Source organism: Populus euphratica, unplaced genomic scaffold (genome assembly GCF_000495115.2).
Source record: "Populus euphratica unplaced genomic scaffold, PopEup_1.0 scaffold205.1, whole genome shotgun sequence".
Classification (NCBI taxonomy): Eukaryota; Viridiplantae; Streptophyta; class Magnoliopsida; order Malpighiales; family Salicaceae; genus Populus; species Populus euphratica.
This window is the reverse complement of record NW_011500090.1, coordinates 155,634-177,567: the sequence shown is the minus strand read 5'-3', so window position 1 is coordinate 177,567 and position 21,934 is coordinate 155,634. Positions and strand designations below refer to the sequence as shown.

Sequence of the window (21,934 nt, the reverse complement as noted above, 5' to 3'; positions counted from 1 at the left end):
CACATGATAATTTGATTGAGAGTACTTGTGTTGTCAGCTTGTCCAATCTCATATATTTCTTGTGAGTATTGAACTTGACAACTAGAAAGAAAAAAGGCAACTTTTTTTCTGTGAAGTGGAAGTTGAAGACAGGGTGTAACTTCCATTCAAAAGCACTGTCGATAAATTAAGAGCCCGAAAAAATTAGCTCGCAAGCTATTGAATTTAGGCTCTAATTATGTGGGCTCAGTGGTTTTCTGAACTGTTTTTTTACAGCTAAGCCACTTCGGAGCTTCCAAAGGTTCCAGAGACCAACCAAAACATCATCAAACCATTATTATATTGGTGATTTGCAGTTAGATCTTTGGAGATAGATATAGAAGAGTGCATCATGAGCCACATTTTAATTTTTTGAGGGCCACGACTCCCACTCTCGGCCACTGAAAAGGTGGAATTCCTCGCATATACTCAAGGTTCATAAGCAATGTTAACTAATTGACTATGAAGTTAAGTAGAGGTATATTGTACTGGACGACTGATAAAATAATTCTGGATTACTAGGTCACCTACTAAATTCAACCAACCAGGCATGTTTAACAACTATGATTCAGACGAATCTTATTAGGGGAAATTCTACTGGTTTCAAAGAAGTAAGAAAAGGAAGTTCATTTCACAGGAATATCCATCAATCTTGATGTTGATTTGGATTGACAGTATTTGAAGTTTCGGAGGGCCATGCCACAGAAATAGGTTCAACTTCCCAGTTACTGAAGCGTTTAACTACTGAAAAGCGTCTGAAATCTTGGGTAACATAACTCTAGGAGATAGATCATGTAACTTCTAGGTTACTGTACTTTTTTCTCTTTTCTTTTTTGCGCAATGAGGCCTGGATTGTGCGGTGGAAGTTAAGGGTAGATCAGGCGCTCCTTACTTTTAACTACTACCAATTTATGCATGTCATGTGGTATCATAATTATGGCTTCTCCTTTTACGAAAAGCTAAAATGTTATTTTAAAGATCTAAATTGATAAAATAATATTTTAAATAATATAAATATAATTTTGTTTTACTATGTATATAGTATAATGAAAAAAAAGCTATTTGAAAAGTTAATTGTGTTAAAATAGAATAAATAAATATTTTATTTTTTTAATAATTTTGATGTTATTTTTTTCATGTGATTATATTTAATTAGTTTATTTTTTTTACCTTCACTTTATTGGTTTTGGTTTTTTTTAAATATAAAAATAACATTTATAGAAAAAAAAATAGACATTTTGATATTTTGTTTAGGGTTTCTTTAAAGCATGAAAAACAAATCAAGAAAAAACTAAAATATTACTTTTTTATTATTATTTTTAATGCTCCATTTAGCAACTGCATTGAAAGGATGCCTAGTGGGTTGATTCCAGCTTTGAGTTCTGCAGCTTTATTTGTATTGGCCCTCAAGCTTTTACAAGTCAAAACCTCAGAATTCAAAGCCATGGTCATTGTCTCACCAAAACAAGAAAACTAGGTTTTGAAGACAAAGAAAACCTGGAATTTGAAACTTAATTTTATTTTGGATTAATGGATGATGTTTAAAGAGAATTGTTGTAAGATCAATAACCATGGCAATGTATGCCATCCAACGAATCTTGATCTTGGTGATGTGTAATTGAAAGATATTAAACTCATAAGTTTTATTTCAACATGCCAAAAAACAAAAAACAAAAAAAACTATTGTTAGCTTTAGAAGTTTAGGTAAATGTAAAAAATCATCTCGACATCAAAAAATTATTTTGTATTATTAATTAATTTTATTAAAAAATTTAAAATGTTTAGATTTAAACTCGTTATTATTTTATATTAAGATCTGATAATAAATTAAAAAATTATTCTAATCTAAAATTTTTTAAGTGATTGAGATCTGAAGATTTACAATATTCTTTACTGTAATCCGTTTTATCCGGAAGAAATTCCAATGCCTGTAATCATTTCTATGATAGTGTGGTTGGTTGAGTGAAAAGAACCTGTATCATAAAGCTAAACCACACTATACAGCACATGCATTATTAAATATTAAGGCATAAACCAGGGGATTTGAATCCAGCTAGATGTATAAAGGCCTAACAGTTTTTGTGGCAAGGTTTTAATTCATAGCTCGTACAACGTGCTAGCATCCACAACTACCACTGCTAATTTGAGTTTAGATTTGCTGGTTGTTTACATCCATGGCGGTAGAGCCAGAAGTTGTATATATATACACGTCCATCCTCTATCTTTCATCCACAGGTAATTTTTCAGTAGAAGTATTCTCTTCTGGAATTCTTTGACCATTTCAATGGCTGCGAAATCATCTGCTTGCAGTTCTTATTGGGTGGTCTTAGGACTGGCAGTGGTGCTGGCAGCCATTGTTCACCGAGCTGACGCAAGGGCTTTCTTTGTGTTCGGTGATTCACTAGTCGACAGTGGCAACAACAACTACCTGGCAACAACTGCTCGAGCCGATTCACCCCCTTATGGAATCGATTATCCAACGCGTCAAGCAACAGGCCGATTCTCGAATGGCCTCAACATTCCTGATATTATCAGTTAAGTTTCCTGTACATGTTGTATGTTTCTTTGTTACCTAGCTAGCTCATGCATCTATACAAATGTCCAAGATCACAACTGCTCGCACGCACTCTAACATGTTCTCAGGATATAATATCTTTGTCTCATCAAGAGTTGCAAAATGCATTTGTCAGGTGAGCAAATGGGCTCAGAATCCCCATTGCCTTACCTGAGTCCCGAGCTAAGAGGACAAAGACTGCTTGTTGGTGCCAACTTTGCTTCGGCCGGAATCGGAATCCTTAATGACACTGGAGTTCAGTTTGTAAGTAACCTGTCTGTCTAGTTTCTCAGTGACTAACTCATTCTAAGCAATTTCTTGCTTTCAGTAACAGCTGATCTTATGTGGCCTAAAATGCAAAAATTTCAGATAAACATAATAAGAATGCATAGACAATTGGAGTATTTCCAACAATACCAGCAACGAGTCGGTGCACTCATCGGAGCAGAGCAGGCCAAGCGACTAGTCAATCAAGCACTTGTCCTGATTACCGTTGGCGGGAATGATTTTGTCAACAACTATTACTTGGTTCCATCTTCTGCAAGGTCTCGCCAATACGATTTACCAGATTATGTTAAGTATCTCATTTCTGAGTACCGAGAACTATTGATGGTAAGCCTCTTGTATGCTCAACTCAAGCACAAACCTGCTTAAGATTTTATAAATAACAGATTGCTATAACATGAGTTTTCGCCGATACCTCCCCATTTTTCATCACTGCAGAAGCTGTATAATCTTGGGGCACGCCGAGTTCTGGTGACCGGAACTGGACCTCTGGGCTGTGTTCCAGCAGAGTTGGCAACGAGGAGCACAAATGGTGGTTGCTCAGAAGAACTACAGCGAGCGGCTGCCCTGTATAATCCACAACTTGAGAGCATGATAAAGGATGTCAACAGAAAAATCGGCAGCAATGTCTTTATCGCTGCAAATACTCACCAAATGCACACTGATTTTGTCAGCAATCCTCAAGCATATGGTACGCAATAGCTTCGTTATTAAGGATCATAAATGCTTGTCGTGATTTATCATGAAAAGCCCTTGTTTTGGTTAATTTGGCAGGATTTACTACATCAAAGACAGCATGTTGTGGACAAGGACCTTACAATGGCATAGGACTGTGTACAACATTGTCAAACTTGTGCCCTAACCGCGACCTCTATGCATTTTGGGATCCATTCCATCCATCAGAGAAGGCAAGCAGAATTATCGTACAACAGATCATGACAGGCTCCACCCAATACATGAAACCTATGAACCTCAGCACCATCATGGCCTTGGATTCTAGGTCCTGACGATAATTTTGTCAAGAATCTACCTTCTTAATCGCCATAACTTAATTCAACCCAGTTCCATTTATGTTCTTCAGTTTTTTTTGTTGCATTTGTGTTTGCTATCATGGGATTTTATACCTATGAGGCTTGAATTAAATTATGTCTGTAATGTAAGTTGCAATTACAGCTAAACAGCTTCATGAATAATTGAAATTTTCTATGCATTCTCGCACATCCATTGTGTTTGTGTTCATCTCTCCGTGCATATTCTTTTTTAAAGTTTCCTCGTGCCGATTTTAGTACGCCTCGAGACTAAATTTCCTTCCGAGCAATCTTAGGCTGGCTGTACATAGGGCAACACCCTGGCACTCAGTACAGTTGAAAAAAGTCAGTGTTTATATATAAAAAGTAAAATAAGAAATATATACATTAATAAAAAAAAAAAAAAAGTTATTAATGCTGCTAAAGTTAATTTTTAATATAATAAAAAAAAAATATTACAAATATTTTTATTTTTTATATCAGTACGTTAAAACAATTTAAAATAAAAAAAAATATAATTTAAAATAAAAAAATTTCCACCTGCTCGATCAGCAAACACAAGAATATAGGAGTTTGTACTGCTTAATCAAGTTCATTATAACAGAGGCATGCAACTGCTATCGACTAGCAGCTGATTCGCAACTGCTAGGGTTGATTCACCCCCTTGTGGAATCGATTTTCCAACACATTGGACCACTGGCCGATTCTCTAATGGCATTAAAACAGGTTTTGAGGTTCCAAACTCAAATCCCAACTTTTTTTAAACATTTCTAGTAGTCATAATCTTTATAATAGATGATATGTTATTTATATATTTATTTAAAAATAAAGGGTGGTTTATCATCTTTTTTATTAAAAAAAATAAAATCAGGAGTGCAGGCCTAGTTTTACAAGCCCTTGCTGACCTAATTTAGGAGTGCAGGCCTAGTTTTACAAGCCCTTACTGACCTCATTTTTATATATATATATATATATATATCAGGTCAAACACATGAGTTTACCCTTTTACACTCTCTGGTGTCTAACCTCTTTTTATACAAAATTTTAGTTTTTAATTAAAATTAATTCTAAATAAAATAAATAATTTTATATTTAAAATATGATTTTATTAAATACCATTCAATTTTAGATTTGTTTTGGAATAAGATAATGGCATTTTATTGAGATATTAACAATTACTTTGTTAATTACTATATATAAATCTGTAAAACAAAACATCTACATTTGTGATTATGACTATTCAATTAAAATAAAATTTATCCTTTTATTTTTTATTATAAATTTGTTGCAAGATTTCCTCTAATTAATTTTTTTTCTTCAAATACATACAAAATATGAAGACATGATTTTTAAACTTTTGAAGCTCACTTTTCATACTGTGATAAGTTTTTTTATTTAAAAAACAATGATTCTGATAAAAAAATATTTCATTAAAAAAATTAAGAAATGAATTAATAAAAAAAATATAATTTAGATTGAAGAGAAATATTTTGTCCTGCTTGTTTTAAATTATTAAAAATTTTACAAAAACTTATTTTAATTGTTTTTACTTTTAATTCAAAAAACATGCTACCAATAAAAAAAATATTTTGGTGTGAAAATACATGCATAAGAAAATAATACTTCTTTTAATAAAATATTTTTAAAAAAATAAATTATAGCCTTTTATATAAAAATATATTTTTATTTAAAAAATAAAAATTGATTTCTAAAACTACCAATGACATCAAGCGGGTAAATAGCTAATACTCACATAATCAACTTGGAATATGTAAATCACCTTTAACTTTCTTTGCATCTAAATTCTCTTCACTCTTTATTCTACCCTTTCAAATGATACATTAGAAATGTTTGGTAAGATATGAAAAAAATTTGAATAATGATGAACCTTAATATAAGTAAAATTAATTTTATATTAAATATGATTGCCAAAAAAAAAAGAAGAAGAAGAAGTTAAATTTAACACATGAAGAATAAATAATAGTAAAATAATTTTTTTCTTAAAAAAAAAGAGATGTAATTGTACGAAAACCATAAAAACTTATCCTTGAAAATTTCTTTACCTCTCTTTTATGTCAAGTTAACACTTAACCCTGGTTTGAGGTTAAATTTTAACCTTTTTTTAATTTAAATTTATTTTATTTTTAAGAACACAAACATATTTTTTAATTTTATTTTATTTTATTTTTAAGAACACAAACATGATTAGGGATATGTTGAGAAATTTTCAAGAAAAGTAACATTTAACCTGAAATGGTTAAATATGATCATGCAAGGGGAGAGTTAAATGAATTTTAAAAGGATAGGTTTTGTGTTTTGTATTTTCTCTCAATTTGTTTAAATCTAATGTCTATTTATTCTTTATTTTCTTACATTTCTCATTTTTTGGAGTACAATTATCATATTATATAAATTCTTAAATTTTATTTAATTTAAATGTAGATTTAATTTGTATTGGAACCCATTTTTATTTTAAATTTTAAATTTCTACTAAGCATCCTTAACATTTCATCACTCTTTTATTATCCCCGCTACTACCGCTACCATTTTTTTTTAATATTCTTTTCATTTTTTTTCCACCATTATTCCACATTTAATATTTTAAAAAAGATATATTATCTTTATTAGCACTATTACCTTCACCACCACTTCATTATTTATTTTTTATGACTATCACTATTGATAAAATCATTATTCCTTTCCATCTTTAATATGAAGCACTGGAAATTTAAATTTTATTTTTAGTCCTTATATAGTATTGGAATTAAAATGTCATTTTAATTTCTCAACTATCAATTTGATTTTGAATATTACATTCTCAACAATAATAAGAATAATAATAAAAACACTTTAACACCTTCACTATTAAACACTTGATCTCTTAATATTCAATCTTTCATTTTTAACCTTGAACAAAAAACAACCAAAAATTAAGTTTAAAAGAAACTTGAGTTTCTAGGTCATTCTCTTCTTCTTTTATTTTTTATTTTTTCATCCACTTATATTTTAAACCACAAATATGCATTATTCATATTTTTAGAATTACATTTAATCTAAAACCTTATTTAACAATTATTAGGAGCCATTGTTATCTATAATATTTCCAACTTGTACCAAATATTTTAAACACTTTATCTTTATAAATCTTACTTAATATTTTTTCTTCAGAATTTTTACTTCATACAAATGTCGTTATATGCAATGTGAGAAGGACTCTAAAATGCCATTGAGAGATTTTTGAAAAAAAATTAGATTCACCTTTTTAAAAAGACTAAAAATTCCAGGGTATATATCAATTCTAGAAATTCAAGTAAAGTATTGGTTAAAAAACGATAAAAATCATCATTATCACATCTTTTCAAAGGAAAGGTCATGTTAGCTATGAGTTTTTCTAAATTCATTTCATGTATGTCATTAAATATCTTATTATTTTATGAACTTATTCACAAGTTATTTATTATTGATGGATGATCATTGATTCAACATCATGCCATAGATCAAAAGTCCCATAACTTAATGAATTCTTGTAAATAAGATGAAACTATTATTGTATTAAACCTACATTAGTCCCTAGTTTAAGGAAAACATATCATCTCATTATTAAATTTGTCTTAAGATTGAAATTATCATACTACACCTATTTCAATCTATAAAAACTAGAAGATATCATACTACACCTATTTCAATCTATAAAAGCTAGAAGATATATTGACTTAACTAGTAAAACTCAAGTTTTATCAAAACATGACACTAATTTAAGAAAAACTCATCAACTCATTATTGCACTTGTTTTAAGGTTTAAAACATTTATATTAGGTCTATGTCAATTTCTAAAAACTAGAAAACATGTTGATCTAATTGTTAAAATCAATGCTTAATAAAAATATGGCGCTAACTTTACAAAAACTCGTCTACATTATTTTTATACTTTTTAAATAAGTATTTACATATATAATCATACCTAAAATATGAAAATGCAATTTTACAAAATGAAATTAATGTGAACACAAAGCTGATAAAAATAAAATTAAAATATATGAATTAATATGACTATGTATGAATAGTGATATGTATATTATTTTGCATTTTAAGTAACAATCTTCTTTTGAAAATGAATTTTTATATGCATATGCATATGTGAAAAGGCAAAAGGAATGTTTTACAAAACAAAGCTCATGGGATGTGAAGTTGATAAAAATAAAATAAAATGCATGAATAAGTAGTGTCAATGCATTAATAGTAACATGTGCATTGTTTTCATTTTTGAGCGGGAAACTTGTGCAACCTATGTAACATGTGCATTGTTTTCATTTTTGAGCAGGAAACTTGTGCAACCTATAGGAAGAAGAAGAAAAGAAAGAAAATGGATTAAATTTGCCTTAAGAGAAGAAGAAAAGAAAGAAAATGGATTAAACTTGCCTTAAGGATGGTTACATGCAAGGAATGGCTACTATAATTGTTAGTGGTGGATGAGAGGGTGGTGGTGTTCATGCTCCAAGACTTTTAAAAAAGCTTGACTAGGTGGCTTACTTTAGTCTCATTTTACATTAGTTTCAGGGGTCTTTTTGATATAGCGTGAGGTATGGTGAGAGAAAAGAAGTCAGGTAAAGGTGTGTGGAAATTAAATTATTTTTAATTTTTAATTTACTTTATCACCTCTCATCGGATAAAGTGCAATGCTTTAAAGGTGATAAATAATGGTTTCTATAGAAAAAAAGTTGAAAAGCATGCACTAAAACAACATCATTTTGCTGCATTTTATTTATTTTCCAAAACAATATTGTTTCTTTCACTTGTCAATTAGAATTTTTCTACTTAAAATAAGGAGTTTTAGTTATTTAAATTGATCATCTGAGTTCAGTATCTTTTCTAATTTAGTCCTTGAATTTTTTTATTTTCTTGACCAATTGCTCTTATTTCTCTATTTAAATTTGGTCTCTAATTACATATTTTCACATCTCTCTTATTCCTCTACTTCTTTCAGTTGAGTCCTTGAATTTTTATTTTGTTCTTTTTGGCCAATCACGCCTCTTTTCTTATTATGTCTTTCAATCTCACCCTTATTTGCACATTTTTTATTATTTCTTTATTCTACTTGCTTTCCTAATAAAATATTCAAAAACTATGAAAAATAATTAAAATTTGAGAAAATTATAGAAATTAGAGTTAAAGAAGGATTTTTTTTCAAGAAAAGTTTTTTAAGGGGGAATTGGATTATGAAACCAAACACAATCAAAGAAGAATCAAACAAAAGTCATGACAAAAACACCTTTTATTTTGATAAGTCTTATGATTGTAACACAAATCTAAATAGATAAACAAGCTTTGAAATATCACATTAATGTAAACCAAAAAGAAAAGGAAATGGTGATAAACTCTAATTTTATACTAAAAAACCATTAATGTAAACCAAAAAAAAAAAGGAAATGGAGATAAACTCTAATTTTGTACCTAAAAAACCAATCAATTATAACATAAATTCTCTTATTTAGTTACCCAATAATATTTAAAACAATAAATGCTCAAACTTAAAGGTACATTTGATATCATAACTCTTTTTCATATTTTTTTAATAATTGTTTTTGTTTTTTATTTTAAATGGATAGTAGAAAAATAAAATAATTAATTTGTTAGCTAGAAATATATACATAAACACACATATACATACATATAAATTAAAACAATCAATACCTAAAATAAAATACTTCTTTTTTTGGTTTCGAGGAAGTTAAACATTTTCACCAACATGAAAGCACCTCAACCGCAAAATCTAATTTTGTATCTAAGAGTCAATTTGGTAAATAACAAAGACAGCTTTAGTATTATATATCTCATCATATCTAATATAACTCTAAAAGGTATGTTAAAATCCACAAACTAGATTATGCATATTCATAAATATCTAGAATACTTCAATAATATTCATCTTTTGAGATAATGACATTAATAGCACGTTTTGTAGTTATAGAAAAAGCTAGATTTTTTTAAGATTTTTTAATCTTAAAATATTTGTAACAGAAGAAAAAATTAAAATTTATGAATTCCACTTTACACGTAGCAGTAACCTTTTCATTTTTTTTACCTTGTATTGCCACCTGGTAACTAAATGACAAACAGTGAATCTAACTACTAATTAGTCCTCATTCAATCACAAAAACTCCTTTTTGAATTTTAAAATAAAACGAGTTATCACTTTTTTAAATCTATATAATCCTAGTGAAAGTAAGAAGTGGCACAGAAGAAATCAATCCTCCTTAGACTCTCTTTTTTTGAGGTAATTTTGTTACTTGAGTATCATCAAATGTTTAGTCTTTGTTTTTTTAATCATTTTTAAAATACTAAATATTTACTTATAATTTATGTTTTTATTGATCATTTAGTGGATTGTGTTAAAATTATTGTATTTAATATTGTTTATTTTAGAAATAGTTTTACTTATATATTTAATTAGCTATCATCGGGTATGAATGTAAGTGATATTATTTAGAAGGTTATATAGATTTTATGTAAGTGACTTGAATGTATATTATGTTAAAAAATTAAATATTGCATCTGAGTGATCTTATTGTTGTTGTATGTTAATATTTTTATCATTGTTGTTGTATTATTTGTTAATGTTTGTTTATATAATATATAAAAAACAATAAAAGAAAGGTATGATGTGTGAGCTTTATTGTCTTTATTTTGAATATTAATCCTATGGTGAATAATATATATGTTTTCATTAAGGACCAACATTGGCTTTATTAAAATATTGAATATTAGTTTTTTTTCTTTAATTTATACAGAAAATTTTATTTTATAGGTTAAAATTAACTTGTAAATTCATCATTATTATATGTTTTAGAACATTAAATCTTATAAATAATTTCTCTATGAATCCTTTTTCTTTATATCATAAACTTAGATCAATATTATGACCAATATCCTAATATATAAACTTTTAGAATACACAAAGAAACATATGTTTTAATCATTATGGCATATCATCCCTAATATATAAACTTTTAGAATACACAAACATATGTTTTAATCATTATGACATATCATCAACATTGATATATATATATATATATATTGCTTAAAAAGGAATAAAATATAAACTTATACTTTTCTATGTTTTGATTTTTGGGTTTTTCAACAATAGCTCTATTATGAGTAGATTTTTATTTTTTTCAACAAATAAAGAGTCTAAGATATAAAAACTATGGTAGAAGACATTGGATATTTCAAGGATGAAATTGAGATTGCAAGTACAAAAAATTAGGTTTCTTATTTAAAGCAAAAACACCGTTGTTTTCTTTTATTTTTGTTTTTGAAGCATTGTTATAAAACCTTGCTTAGATCATGGGTTGAGCGGGTTAAATAATAGGTCAACTCAAGTTAATCTTAATTAATCCAAAACGATATCGTTTAAAAATAGCTTGAAACAACGTCATTTTGAAATTATTATAAAAGTCAATCTAGGTTATATGTTGATCTTATTTGACTAAGCCAACTCCAATCTAGTTCAATATGAAATTCAATCTAGATCGGGTCATAGATCAACAAATCATTAGTTTAATTAGTCAAGTTGGGTGGGTTTTATAATACAAATTTAAAGTTTACTATTATGTATTCCTTGTGGCTAGCTTTCACATTTATTTTGCTTATGGTTACTCACTATGAATTTCTGATACATTAATAAAAAATTTATATGTCTATAAAAGAAGAGAAACATGAAAATGGTTTTTGGAACAGGTACATGTAGCTTGCAAAGTTCAATAATAAGAAACAAAGTAATGGCCGGTGAAGAAGAGAACAATAATTGTGGTGAAAATAGCTTCTCTGTGCTTGTTGTCGATAATGATACTGTCATTCGAATGGTTCATAGGATGCTTATGACAAGTCTTGGGTTAAAAGTTCAAGAAGCCAAAAATGGAAAAGAAGTTGTTGATCTTTATATCAATGGAGCTTCTTTTGATCTTATTTTAATGGACATGGAAATGCCCATCATGAATGGTCCTGCGGTATGTTCTTGTGAAATTGAACTTAACTCGTTTTATGAATGAAATATTATTTATAAACCATAAAAATATATGTTTCCATCAAAAGAATAACAATTATAGCAATTGTATAATAATATAATTTATTAAGTCTCAATCTATTATTTGCATTATGTTTTCATCAATCAAACCCTATTGATATTATTTTGGTCAATTTATTATAAAAAATACTACCTGAGCATTCTATAATGTAGTCGTTTTTACACTTTTCTTCTGTATTTTATAAAATTACAGTTAACATCATTGATGAGTGTAGAATAAACTAAACTATAGAATAATTTTGGATATAAATTGTTATGTGCATAAAAAAAATTTATTATGTAAACTATAATTTTTAAAAACTTGGATAGTAAGTAAAAAAACAACTAAATTATAGTGTGATAAGGGTAATTTCTCACTTATTATAGTTATAAATACATATTCAATTTCAACAAATTAAATATAATTCAATTATTAAAAAAAATCAATGAGAAAAGTGGGGTTGGTTATAATAATTCAAGTAGTGAAAATACAATTTTTAAATTTTAACAATTGATGATCACATGATCAAATTGAAAATAGAAAGCTATTTTTCATGACTTAAGAAAGGTGAAATGAAGAGTTTTTAAATCAATTTATTTTAATTATTCATATAAATAAACTCAATTATGATTGTATTATTTATGATTTTTGTTTATTTATTTAGTATTTAGTGTAATGATTTACAAACCACCATGTATATTAGGCAACAAGGGAGCTTCGAGCAATGGGTGTGAAGAGCATCATTATTGGTGTCACATCTCATACTTCGGAGTCTATCCACAAAGATTTCATAGAAGCAGGCCTCAACCACTGTGTAGCGAAGCCAATAACTATAGCTAAGATTGACTCCTTCCTTCCAAAATCCAACAACAACTAATCCACCTAACTTGTATAGACAAGACATAATTGAGCAATAAGAGGTCACCTAGTTAGTATGATTAGTTTTGAGGTCTTGGTCTAGTGAGACTTTGTTTCAAACTTTCTTGTCATTAGGTATGTAGAGAAGTATAAACTCTACATAAAAATAAATTTATGTAATCACCATCTATCTATGAAAGAAAATAGTGATTTATTAAAGTATCCCTATTTGCAAACCATATAAATTAGAAGTATAAAAACATGTTAGAGAATAATATAAAATTATTATCGAAACTCACATAGTTGTTTAAATTTTTGGGTTAAGATTGTTCTATAACATGGTATTAGAATCTTAATGACTAAATCGTTCCAGGTATGAATCTTAATAATGATAATGATAAGTTTGTACAAGTTTCAAACCCAAAATTTTTTTACTTCCCTCACCTAACATACCTTAATTATTCAACAAGCAAGCATTTCAATTTGCAAAGTCCCGAGTGCATTGTAATATACTTGTGAGAAGGCTTTTAAATGACAAAATAAAATGGCTAAGTAATTTAAGATTCAATTTCGTTTCCTTAATTTTATATATCTTTTTAATTGTTATAAGTTTAAACTTCACATCATCAATGATTTATTTAAATCTTTAGAAGTTTCAATAAAAAAAAAACATGTATTATATGATTAATAGGCACATATAAATTGTATACACTTGATAAACCTTATCAAGAAATTTAAAAAAAATAGAGAAGACATTTTTTGTAATATCCTTATTTCCTCCTTATAGAATGAATGGTTTGATAGGAAATCTCATACAACTTTTTCTTTATTTGACATGCCATAATAAATAATATTTGAGTAACATTAATAAAATTAGGTGAAGGTGTCCAAAATGTGAGATTTGAATGAATGATATGTTTTAAAGATGATAATTTAATCTAGATCTAAGGAATATTAAATATGAATAAGAGGTTTTTTAAAAAAAATAATTACATTATTTTATCAAACTTGATTTGAAACCTAATTCAATTATATATATATAGAGAGAGAGAGAGAGAAATAACTAGATATTTTAGTTATTTTTTAACCATGGTTTGTTTTTTAGGAATCATCTCCTTTTTTTTTTTTGAGTTATTGTTTATATTCAGGTAATGTTTTTTAGGAATCATCTCCTTTTTTTTTGGAGTTATTGTTTATATTCAGGTAAAAAAATTAAAATTGTAATAATTTTTTTATTATTATTTATGAGATTCAACTCATTTAAGACCTTATCTCTTGCTTGCTAAATTGAGTAAAAATCATTACAACTTATAAAATAGTAATCTTAAAACTCATTTGTTTTTGCGTTTTAAAGGTGTTTTTTTAAAATAATTTGTATTTTATTTTTTATTCAAATTATTTTTTTGGTATCTTTATATTGTTTGGATGTATTGATGTCAAAAATAAAAAATATATATTATTTTAATGTATTTCCAAGCAAAAAGTACTTTAAAAAACAAATATTACGACAATACCAAACAAGCTCTAAATATTCAAAAGATAAAACCTTTCTTCAATTCACATCATGCTAAGCCATAATTCCTTTTAAAGAAAAACCTCTCCTACACATATGCTTCTTTTAATTCGAAAGAAAATAAAAAGGAGTTAAAAAATCCATAATATTTTACAACAAAATGAATTTATTATTGATTTAGTCTTGTTGATTGTAAAAGAAACCTTGAAATAGACTTGCTAAAAACAAAGTTAAGGATTAGATATGACTAAATTAATGATACCAGGCTTAAGTTCCATAAGAGGATCACTTGGCACATGTCTTTCACCACTTGCTTCATTGTAATATACATGGATCCTCTCTAATTAAATATTTGAATCTTCATTGTATTTTCTTGTAATATTAATCTCATGTTTTTTTGCCCCAATTCACTTCCCATGTTAACCCCTTTAAATATGAAGGATTTCTTTTATTTTGACACTAAAATCTACACTTTTTAAGGAATTATGAGATGCATTTTTTGTATAAAGGAATAAATGAAATGATTATTAATTTTTTATGGATTTCCAATTGAGGAGGAAGGAATAAATAAAATGATACATTAATTTTTGTGGATTTTCGAACAAATAAGATAGAAGAGTGATCATTTGGCTAGTGGTGCTTGACCAAACACACCTTAACATTTAACCTTAAAAATCTTTTTCACCTACTCAAACAACTTCTCAAACAAGGTTAAAGAAATTAAATGTTGACCCTTAATATTTAACCTCTTTTAATCCAAAATTAGACGCACCTTTAATCTCTTATATCTTTGATTTTTTTTCTGATTTTTTTAATCTTATACCAAAACAAACTCTAACCTATTGTGTTTAATTTTAGGTTAAAGAGGATAAAATATTAAGAATATTTAACCCCCCCTTTTAACTATAATGTTTTTTTTTAAAGGATGGAGAAAAATAAAGGATTAAAAGTTAAATATTAACATATTCGAGGATAGGGTAAGAAATTGCTAGGGAAGAAGGAGTTTGGAGATTTGTGATTTTGATATTTGAGATTTGAGATTTGAGATCTTTCATCAGGTAAAAATAAGATATAAGATAAATTTTCATAAATGATATACTAATTTTATTGATTTTCTTAACATTAATGGATTAAAAAGTTAAGTGTTTGTTTATTTATGCGTTTCAAAAGTGATTTTTTAAAAAAAAAATTATTTTTTTCTTTGTTTCATTAACATTTTTTGATGTTTTTATATAATTTTGATGTGTTAATGTTAAAAATAATTTTTTTAAAAATAAAAAATATTAATTTGATATATTTCCAAGTGAAAAACACTTTGAAAAGTAACCGCTAATACACTCTCAAATACTCTTTTATGAATATAATGAAGGATGGGGCAAGAAATTGTTAAGGGGGAAGGAGTTTAAGGATTTGTGATTTTATTTTTGACTCAAGGAGTTTTTGTTTTGAGATTTGGGATTTGTGATCTTTTGTCAAGTAAAAATCAGAAATGATGTTAATTGTTTTAAATGATGTATTAAGAAGTTAAAATAAAAACCAAGGATGAATTTTTTAAAATGACATATTATTTTTATTTATTATATATTAATTATTTTTATCATTATTACTATCTCAATCACTACTACCACCGCCATCACTACCAAAATTCTTATAAATAAACTTTTAAAATACATAAAAAAAAACTATATGTTTTATTCATTATGGCATGTGTGTGTGTGTGTGTGTGTTGATTTGCTTAAAAATAAATAAAATATAATCTTATTTTTTTTATGTTTTTTTTTTAGATTTTTCAATAATAGCTCCATTATGAGTAGATTTTTATTTTTTTCAACAAATGAAGACTGTAATATAGAAATGGTACAGTAGAAGACATTGGATATTTCAATGATGAAATTGAGATCACAGGTAAAAAACATTGAGTTACTTATTTGTAGCAAAGATACATTTTTTATATAGTTTTATATGTGAAAATGGTTTTTGAATAAGGTATGTATAGCTTGCAAAGCTTAATAATGAGAAACAAAGTAATGGTCGGTGGAGAAGAGAACAATAATGAAGGCAAAAACATTTTCTTTGTGCTTGTTGTTAATGATGATATTATTGTTCGAATAATTCATAAAATGCTCATGACAAGTATTGGACTAAAAGTTCAAAAAGTTAAAAATAAAAAAGATGTTGTTGATCTTCATATCAATGGAGCTTCCTTTGATATTATTTTAATGGATATGGAAATACCCATCTTGAATGGTCTTGCGGTATATTCTTGTAAAATTGAACTTAACTCACTTTAAGAATGAAAATTTATTTATAAACTATAAAAATATATGTTTCTATAAAACAATAACAATTATAACAATTGTATAATAATGTAATTTATTAAGTCTCAATTCATTATTTCCATTGAATTTTCATCGATCAAACCCTATTGTTATTATTTAGGTTAATTTATTATAAAAATAGTACCATGAACATTCTATAGTTTAGTTATTTTTACACTTATTTTCTATGTTTTATAAAATTACGGTTTACATCCTCGATGGGTGTAGAATAAACTAAACTATAAGATAATTTAGGATATAAATTGTTATGTGCATAATAAGATTTAGGATACGAATGATAATTTTAAAAAACACAGATGATAAGTATAAAAATGACTAAACTATAGAATGATATCGGTAATTTCTCATTTATTATATTTATAAATACATATTCAATTTCAGAAAATTAAATATAATTTAATTATTAAAATAAAAAAGGATTAAAAAAGTAGGGTTAGTGACAATAATTCAAGTAGTGAAAATATAAGTTTTTAATTTTAATAGTCGGTGATTACTTGATAAATTGAAAATAAAAAGTTATTTTTTATGAATTAAAAAAGGTCTAGACAAAGAGTTTTTAAATCAATTTATTTTGATTATTCATGTAAGTAAACTCAATTATAATTATATTATATTATGTATGCTTTTGTTTACTCTTTTAGCGATATGCAAATCATCTTATATGATATAAGCAATAAAGGAGCTTCAGGCAATAAGTGTAAAGAACACTATTGTTGGTGTCACATCTTGTACTTTTAAGTCTATGCACAATGATTTTATGGAAGCAAGCCTTAATCACTATATTGCAAAGCCATTGACTATAATCAAAATTGCCTCCTTTCTTTCAAGATCCAACAACAACTAATCCACCAACCTTGTGTAGACAAAACCCAATTAAGCAATGAAATGTTACCTAGGTAGCATAATCAGTTGTGAGGTCTTGGTTTGGTGAAGCTTTGTTTAAAACTTTTATATCATTAGGTATTTAGAGAAGTATAAACTCTACATAAAAATATTTTTTTGTAATAATCATTTATCTATGAACAAAAATAGTGATATATGAAAGTTTTTCTATTTGCAAATCACATAAATTAAAAATAGAAAAACATATTAGAGAATAATATAAAATTATTATTGGAGCCCGTCTAATATCTTAAATTTTAAGTTAAGATGATTCTAAAATATGGTATTAGAATTTTAATGATATTAGATCCTGAGTTGAAACTTACCACTTTCATTATAATTAATAAAACAAATTAAGCATAATATAACAATAAACTTATATAAGTTTCAAATCTAATAGATTTTTACTTCCCACACTTAACATACCTTAATTACTCAACGAACAAGTATTTTCTATTTGCAAAATCATGTATGCAATGCAATATACTTGTGAGAAGGCTTGTAATAATAATAATAATAATAATAATAATAATAATAAGTTAAGTACTTCAAGATTCAATTTTTTTCATTAATTTTATATCTCTTTTTAATTGTTATAAGTTAAAATTACACATCATTAATGATTTGTTTAAATCTTTATAAGCTTGGATTAAAAAAAACACGTATTATGTTATTAATAGGCATATATAAATTAGTTTTAGAAAAATAAGAAGAAATTTTGTATAATATCTTTTGTTATAACTTAATATTTTTTTGTAATTTGACATGTTATGATGAATAATATTTTAGTAGCATCAATAAATTAGATGAAGGTGATGAAAACTAGAGATTTAAATGAATGATAATTTAATTTGAATTTAATGGATGCTAAATCTAAATGAGTTGTTTTTTAAAATAATAATTAATTGATGCGTAATAGATAAGATATAAATTATTATCAAAATCCAACTCAATTTTAACCTGATATATATATAGACATACACACACAGACATACACACACTAGAAAAAACTTAATTATAATTTTACCTTGTCTTTTTTCTTTTGTGAATTACCTCTTTTCTAGGGATTATCGTTTATATTTGGATCAAAATAATTTTTAAAATTATAATCAACAAAGTTTGGATTATTTACAAGATTTATCCCATCTAATATCCTATATCTTCTTATTTCATACCTGTTTTTCATTAAAATTTTAAAAAAATTGCTTTAAATTAATTTTTTAGTATTTTAAAATTATTTTAATATACTAGTATCAGAAATAAATTTTAAAAAATAAAAGGATATTATTTTGGTTTTTTACAAGTGAGAAATACTTTAAAAAACTTCTATTATCACACTTTAAGACATCTTTTAAACTGAGTAAAAATCACTACAACTTGTAAAAGCAGTAATCATTATGCTCAAAAGATGAAACCTTTCTTCAATTCTCACCATACTAAGCTATAATTCCTTTGAAAGCAAAACCTCTCTTATTGATTTCATATCTATTTCTTTCAAGTTGAAAAAATAGAAAAAAAGGAATTATAAAAAACAAAATAAATTTATTATTGATTTAGTCTTGTTGATTTTACAAAAAACTTAGTAATAGACTTGCCAAAAACAAAGTTAAGGATTAAATATGACTGAATCCATAATACCATGCTCAAGTTTTATAAGAGCATCACTTGGCATATACTTTCACCACTTGATTCATTGTAATACACACAAATCCTCTCCAATTAAAGATTTGAATCTTCATTTTATTTTCATATAATATCAATCTCATGTTTATCATAAATTACCATCATAACTAGCACTTTTTAGGTTTTATAAAATGGGTTTTTAGTGAAATCCAAAGGAAAGAGGGAATTGAGGAGGAAGGAATAGATGAGAGGATATATTAATTTTTGTGGATTTTCAAACAAATAAGAGAAAAGAGTGTCTAGTAAGCTTTAACGTACTCGTTTAATTGAGTAAGAGAACGCAGATCTTTCGATATTTATGATCACAAGTTCATGTTTGTGAAATGCAACAAGCCTTCTTAATTTTTATCATTAACTATGTAAAGTTACTAATATATTTGTCATCAATGCCAAATTTGATTGTGCTTAAAAACAAACAAGAAAAATTAAAGATAAAATTTTTATCTAACTTGAAGTTATTTGTAAGTGTTTGTGATATATTAACTAAAGTTTTTCACTTAATGTGCAGTGGATTGCTTTAGTAAAATTAGATCTTGTTATTTTTTTTTACACGATAAAAATACTATTTTACCTTTAGAGTCAACAAAATTTAAAGCTATTTGATCTTGTTATTTTTTTTTACACGATAAAAGAGTCAACAAAATTTAAAGCTATTCACCAAAATATTTTTACTTGTTATAAATTTTTAAATAGTAAAAATACTTTTTTACCTTGATATAAAATTTTTTTAGGCTATTAGACAATGGGTTTTTCCCCCATTATTTATGTATAGTAAACATTTGTTTTTTGCATAAGATAAGACAAAAAAAATCATGTTTACATCAAGGGGTATTTTTGTACTTTTACACAAGTTTTTTTGGTAATCACTGGGCTTAGAAGGGCATTGTGGTATTTTTCATGTTGATTTTTAATTTTTTTAATCGGGAAAGTTGTTGGCGGATGCTTAACACGCGCTAGTAAGTATGTGGTGTTCATGCCATTCAGGCAGCACGTGTACGCTACTCGATGGTCAAACTTGACTTTTCGCTATTTATTTGAATACACCACTATGTCTTCTTCCACATGGTTTGGCACGTGATGATGTATGGTGGTCAGATTGTCACTAACAATCTTTTTTTTCCTTTTTTTTTTCTCTCTTACCAAGTAAAGTGCACAATTATCCTTTTTATTTTTCAATTTTAGTTTATTTTTTTTTAATTTCTTATTTCCTTCACTAACAATCTTTTTTTTCCTTTTTTTTTTTCTCTCTTACCAGGTAAAGTGCACAATTATCCTTTTTTGTTTTTCAATTTTAGTTAATTTATTTTTAATTTCTTATTTCCTTCTTAGTCATTTTATATATTTTTTTCAATTTAATTCTTCAATTATAATTTATTGTATATTTTATTTTTTATTTTGATCTTTATTTATTTTTTTTCTTGGTTTTTTTGTTAAGGTTTTTTTGGCTTTTAATCAAAGTTTTTGTTGCTTTATTTTTTTTTTCAATTTTTCCATCATTATTTTGATTTGTTTTTCTTTTTTTTTTAAAAGTGATTTTTCAATTTAATTTAACCCTCCTATTAAAAATTTTTATTTTCCATCTAATTAGTTTTTTTATTTTATTTTCACCCTCATTTTTTAGGTCCTTTTATGTTATTAGTTTTTTTATTCATCCTTTCACATTTGATTTGTTAAGGATTCGACTTTATATGATCTTATTGTTATGCATTTTTTTTTAAATATTAGTTTTGTGATTTTCTTTAATTTTTTTATATGTTTTTATTTTGATTTCATGACGTAAATCATAAGTTTTGCATGCTTTTCTATAATATAAGTTTTTTCATTTTTTTTGCTTTTTAAGATATTGTTCCATATCATCTATATTTTTTATTGTTTTATACAAATAAACTTTATTATTTAAAATAAAAATATTATTTTTAACCTATTTGGCCTTGCATAATACTTTTTTAGGTTGTGAATTTATTCAATCAGTTTTATTTGTGTTTATCTTTGAGATCACAAGTTTTTACAAATTTATTTTCTATTAATTTAAATAAACAATTTTAGTTAACATATCTGAATATATATCTTATTTTTCATGATTGAATATCTTAATCGATATTTATCTTTTAATTCTTTTTTATTTCTCATTTAGTTATTGTTGATGAATGTTTTTCATTTATTTGTTATTTCTCATTTAGTTATTGTTGATGAATATTTTTCATTTATTTGTATAGATGATTATCAATTTATTTAATTAGATTTTTGCATAGCCTTTTCAATTTATATTTTAAATTTTTATATAAAAAATACATTGAAATAACTTACATACCCAATATTTCTTGAAAAAGAATTATAACCCATTGTAAAGGACGACTAAGAGAACTAGTTATATATAAAGGTATTTGTTTTTTTAATTGAAAACATAAATTAATCCAAGATATAAATTATAGTTTTCAAAAAAAATAAAAATAAACTAAAAAAATATTAATATCTAAATTTTTATCCAATGAATATAAAGAAATTATGTCCGTGTATGCTATTTGACATCCCTAGTGTTCAACTAATTAAACTACAAGCCCCCGAGGATCTCTATAGAATGACTTCGGAGGGAGTATATTGAATAAATTATACAAAAGGAGCTAAATTAACAAACAATGAAAACTTAGATGACTCCTTCGATTAAAGTATCGGAAATGCGCCTATAATTTATGTTACCGTTAACACGT

General features: G+C 26.2%; 2 protein-coding genes across 2 annotated transcripts; both read left to right on the top strand.

The window, feature by feature from the left end:
- Positions 1-2,146: 2,146 nt before the first annotated feature.
- Positions 2,147-4,096, top strand: LOC105109116 (GDSL esterase/lipase At5g33370-like). Its single transcript, XM_011003716.1, has 5 exons — positions 2,147-2,552; positions 2,709-2,836; positions 2,942-3,184; positions 3,296-3,548; positions 3,632-4,096. Exons 1-5 carry the CDS (start codon positions 2,303-2,305, stop codon positions 3,862-3,864), a joined length of 1,107 nt encoding a protein of 368 aa, XP_011002018.1. The 5' UTR covers positions 2,147-2,302; the 3' UTR covers positions 3,865-4,096.
- Positions 4,097-11,666: 7,570 nt separating this feature from the next.
- LOC105109128 (two-component response regulator ARR22) lies at positions 11,667-12,828 on the top strand. Its single transcript, XM_011003727.1, has 2 exons — positions 11,667-11,894; positions 12,655-12,828. Exons 1-2 carry the CDS (start codon positions 11,667-11,669, stop codon positions 12,826-12,828), a joined length of 402 nt encoding a protein of 133 aa, XP_011002029.1.
- Positions 12,829-21,934: the final 9,106 nt, after the last annotated feature.

Bases quoted from the DNA above. Each gene is read 5' to 3' on its own strand.
- LOC105109116 (XM_011003716.1), top strand. From the start codon at position 2,303: ATGGCTGCGAAATCATCTGCTTGCAGTTCTTATTGGGTGGTCTTAGGA. The intron at 2,553-2,708 runs GTTAAGTTTCCT...TGCATTTGTCAG, and splicing joins CAACATTCCTGATATTATCA to GTGAGCAAATGGGCTCAGAA. The intron at 3,185-3,295 runs GTAAGCCTCTTG...TCATCACTGCAG, and splicing joins AGTACCGAGAACTATTGATG to AAGCTGTATAATCTTGGGGC.
- LOC105109128 (XM_011003727.1), top strand. From the start codon at position 11,667: ATGGCCGGTGAAGAAGAGAACAATAATTGTGGTGAAAATAGCTTCTCT. The intron at 11,895-12,654 runs GTATGTTCTTGT...CATGTATATTAG, and splicing joins CCATCATGAATGGTCCTGCG to GCAACAAGGGAGCTTCGAGC.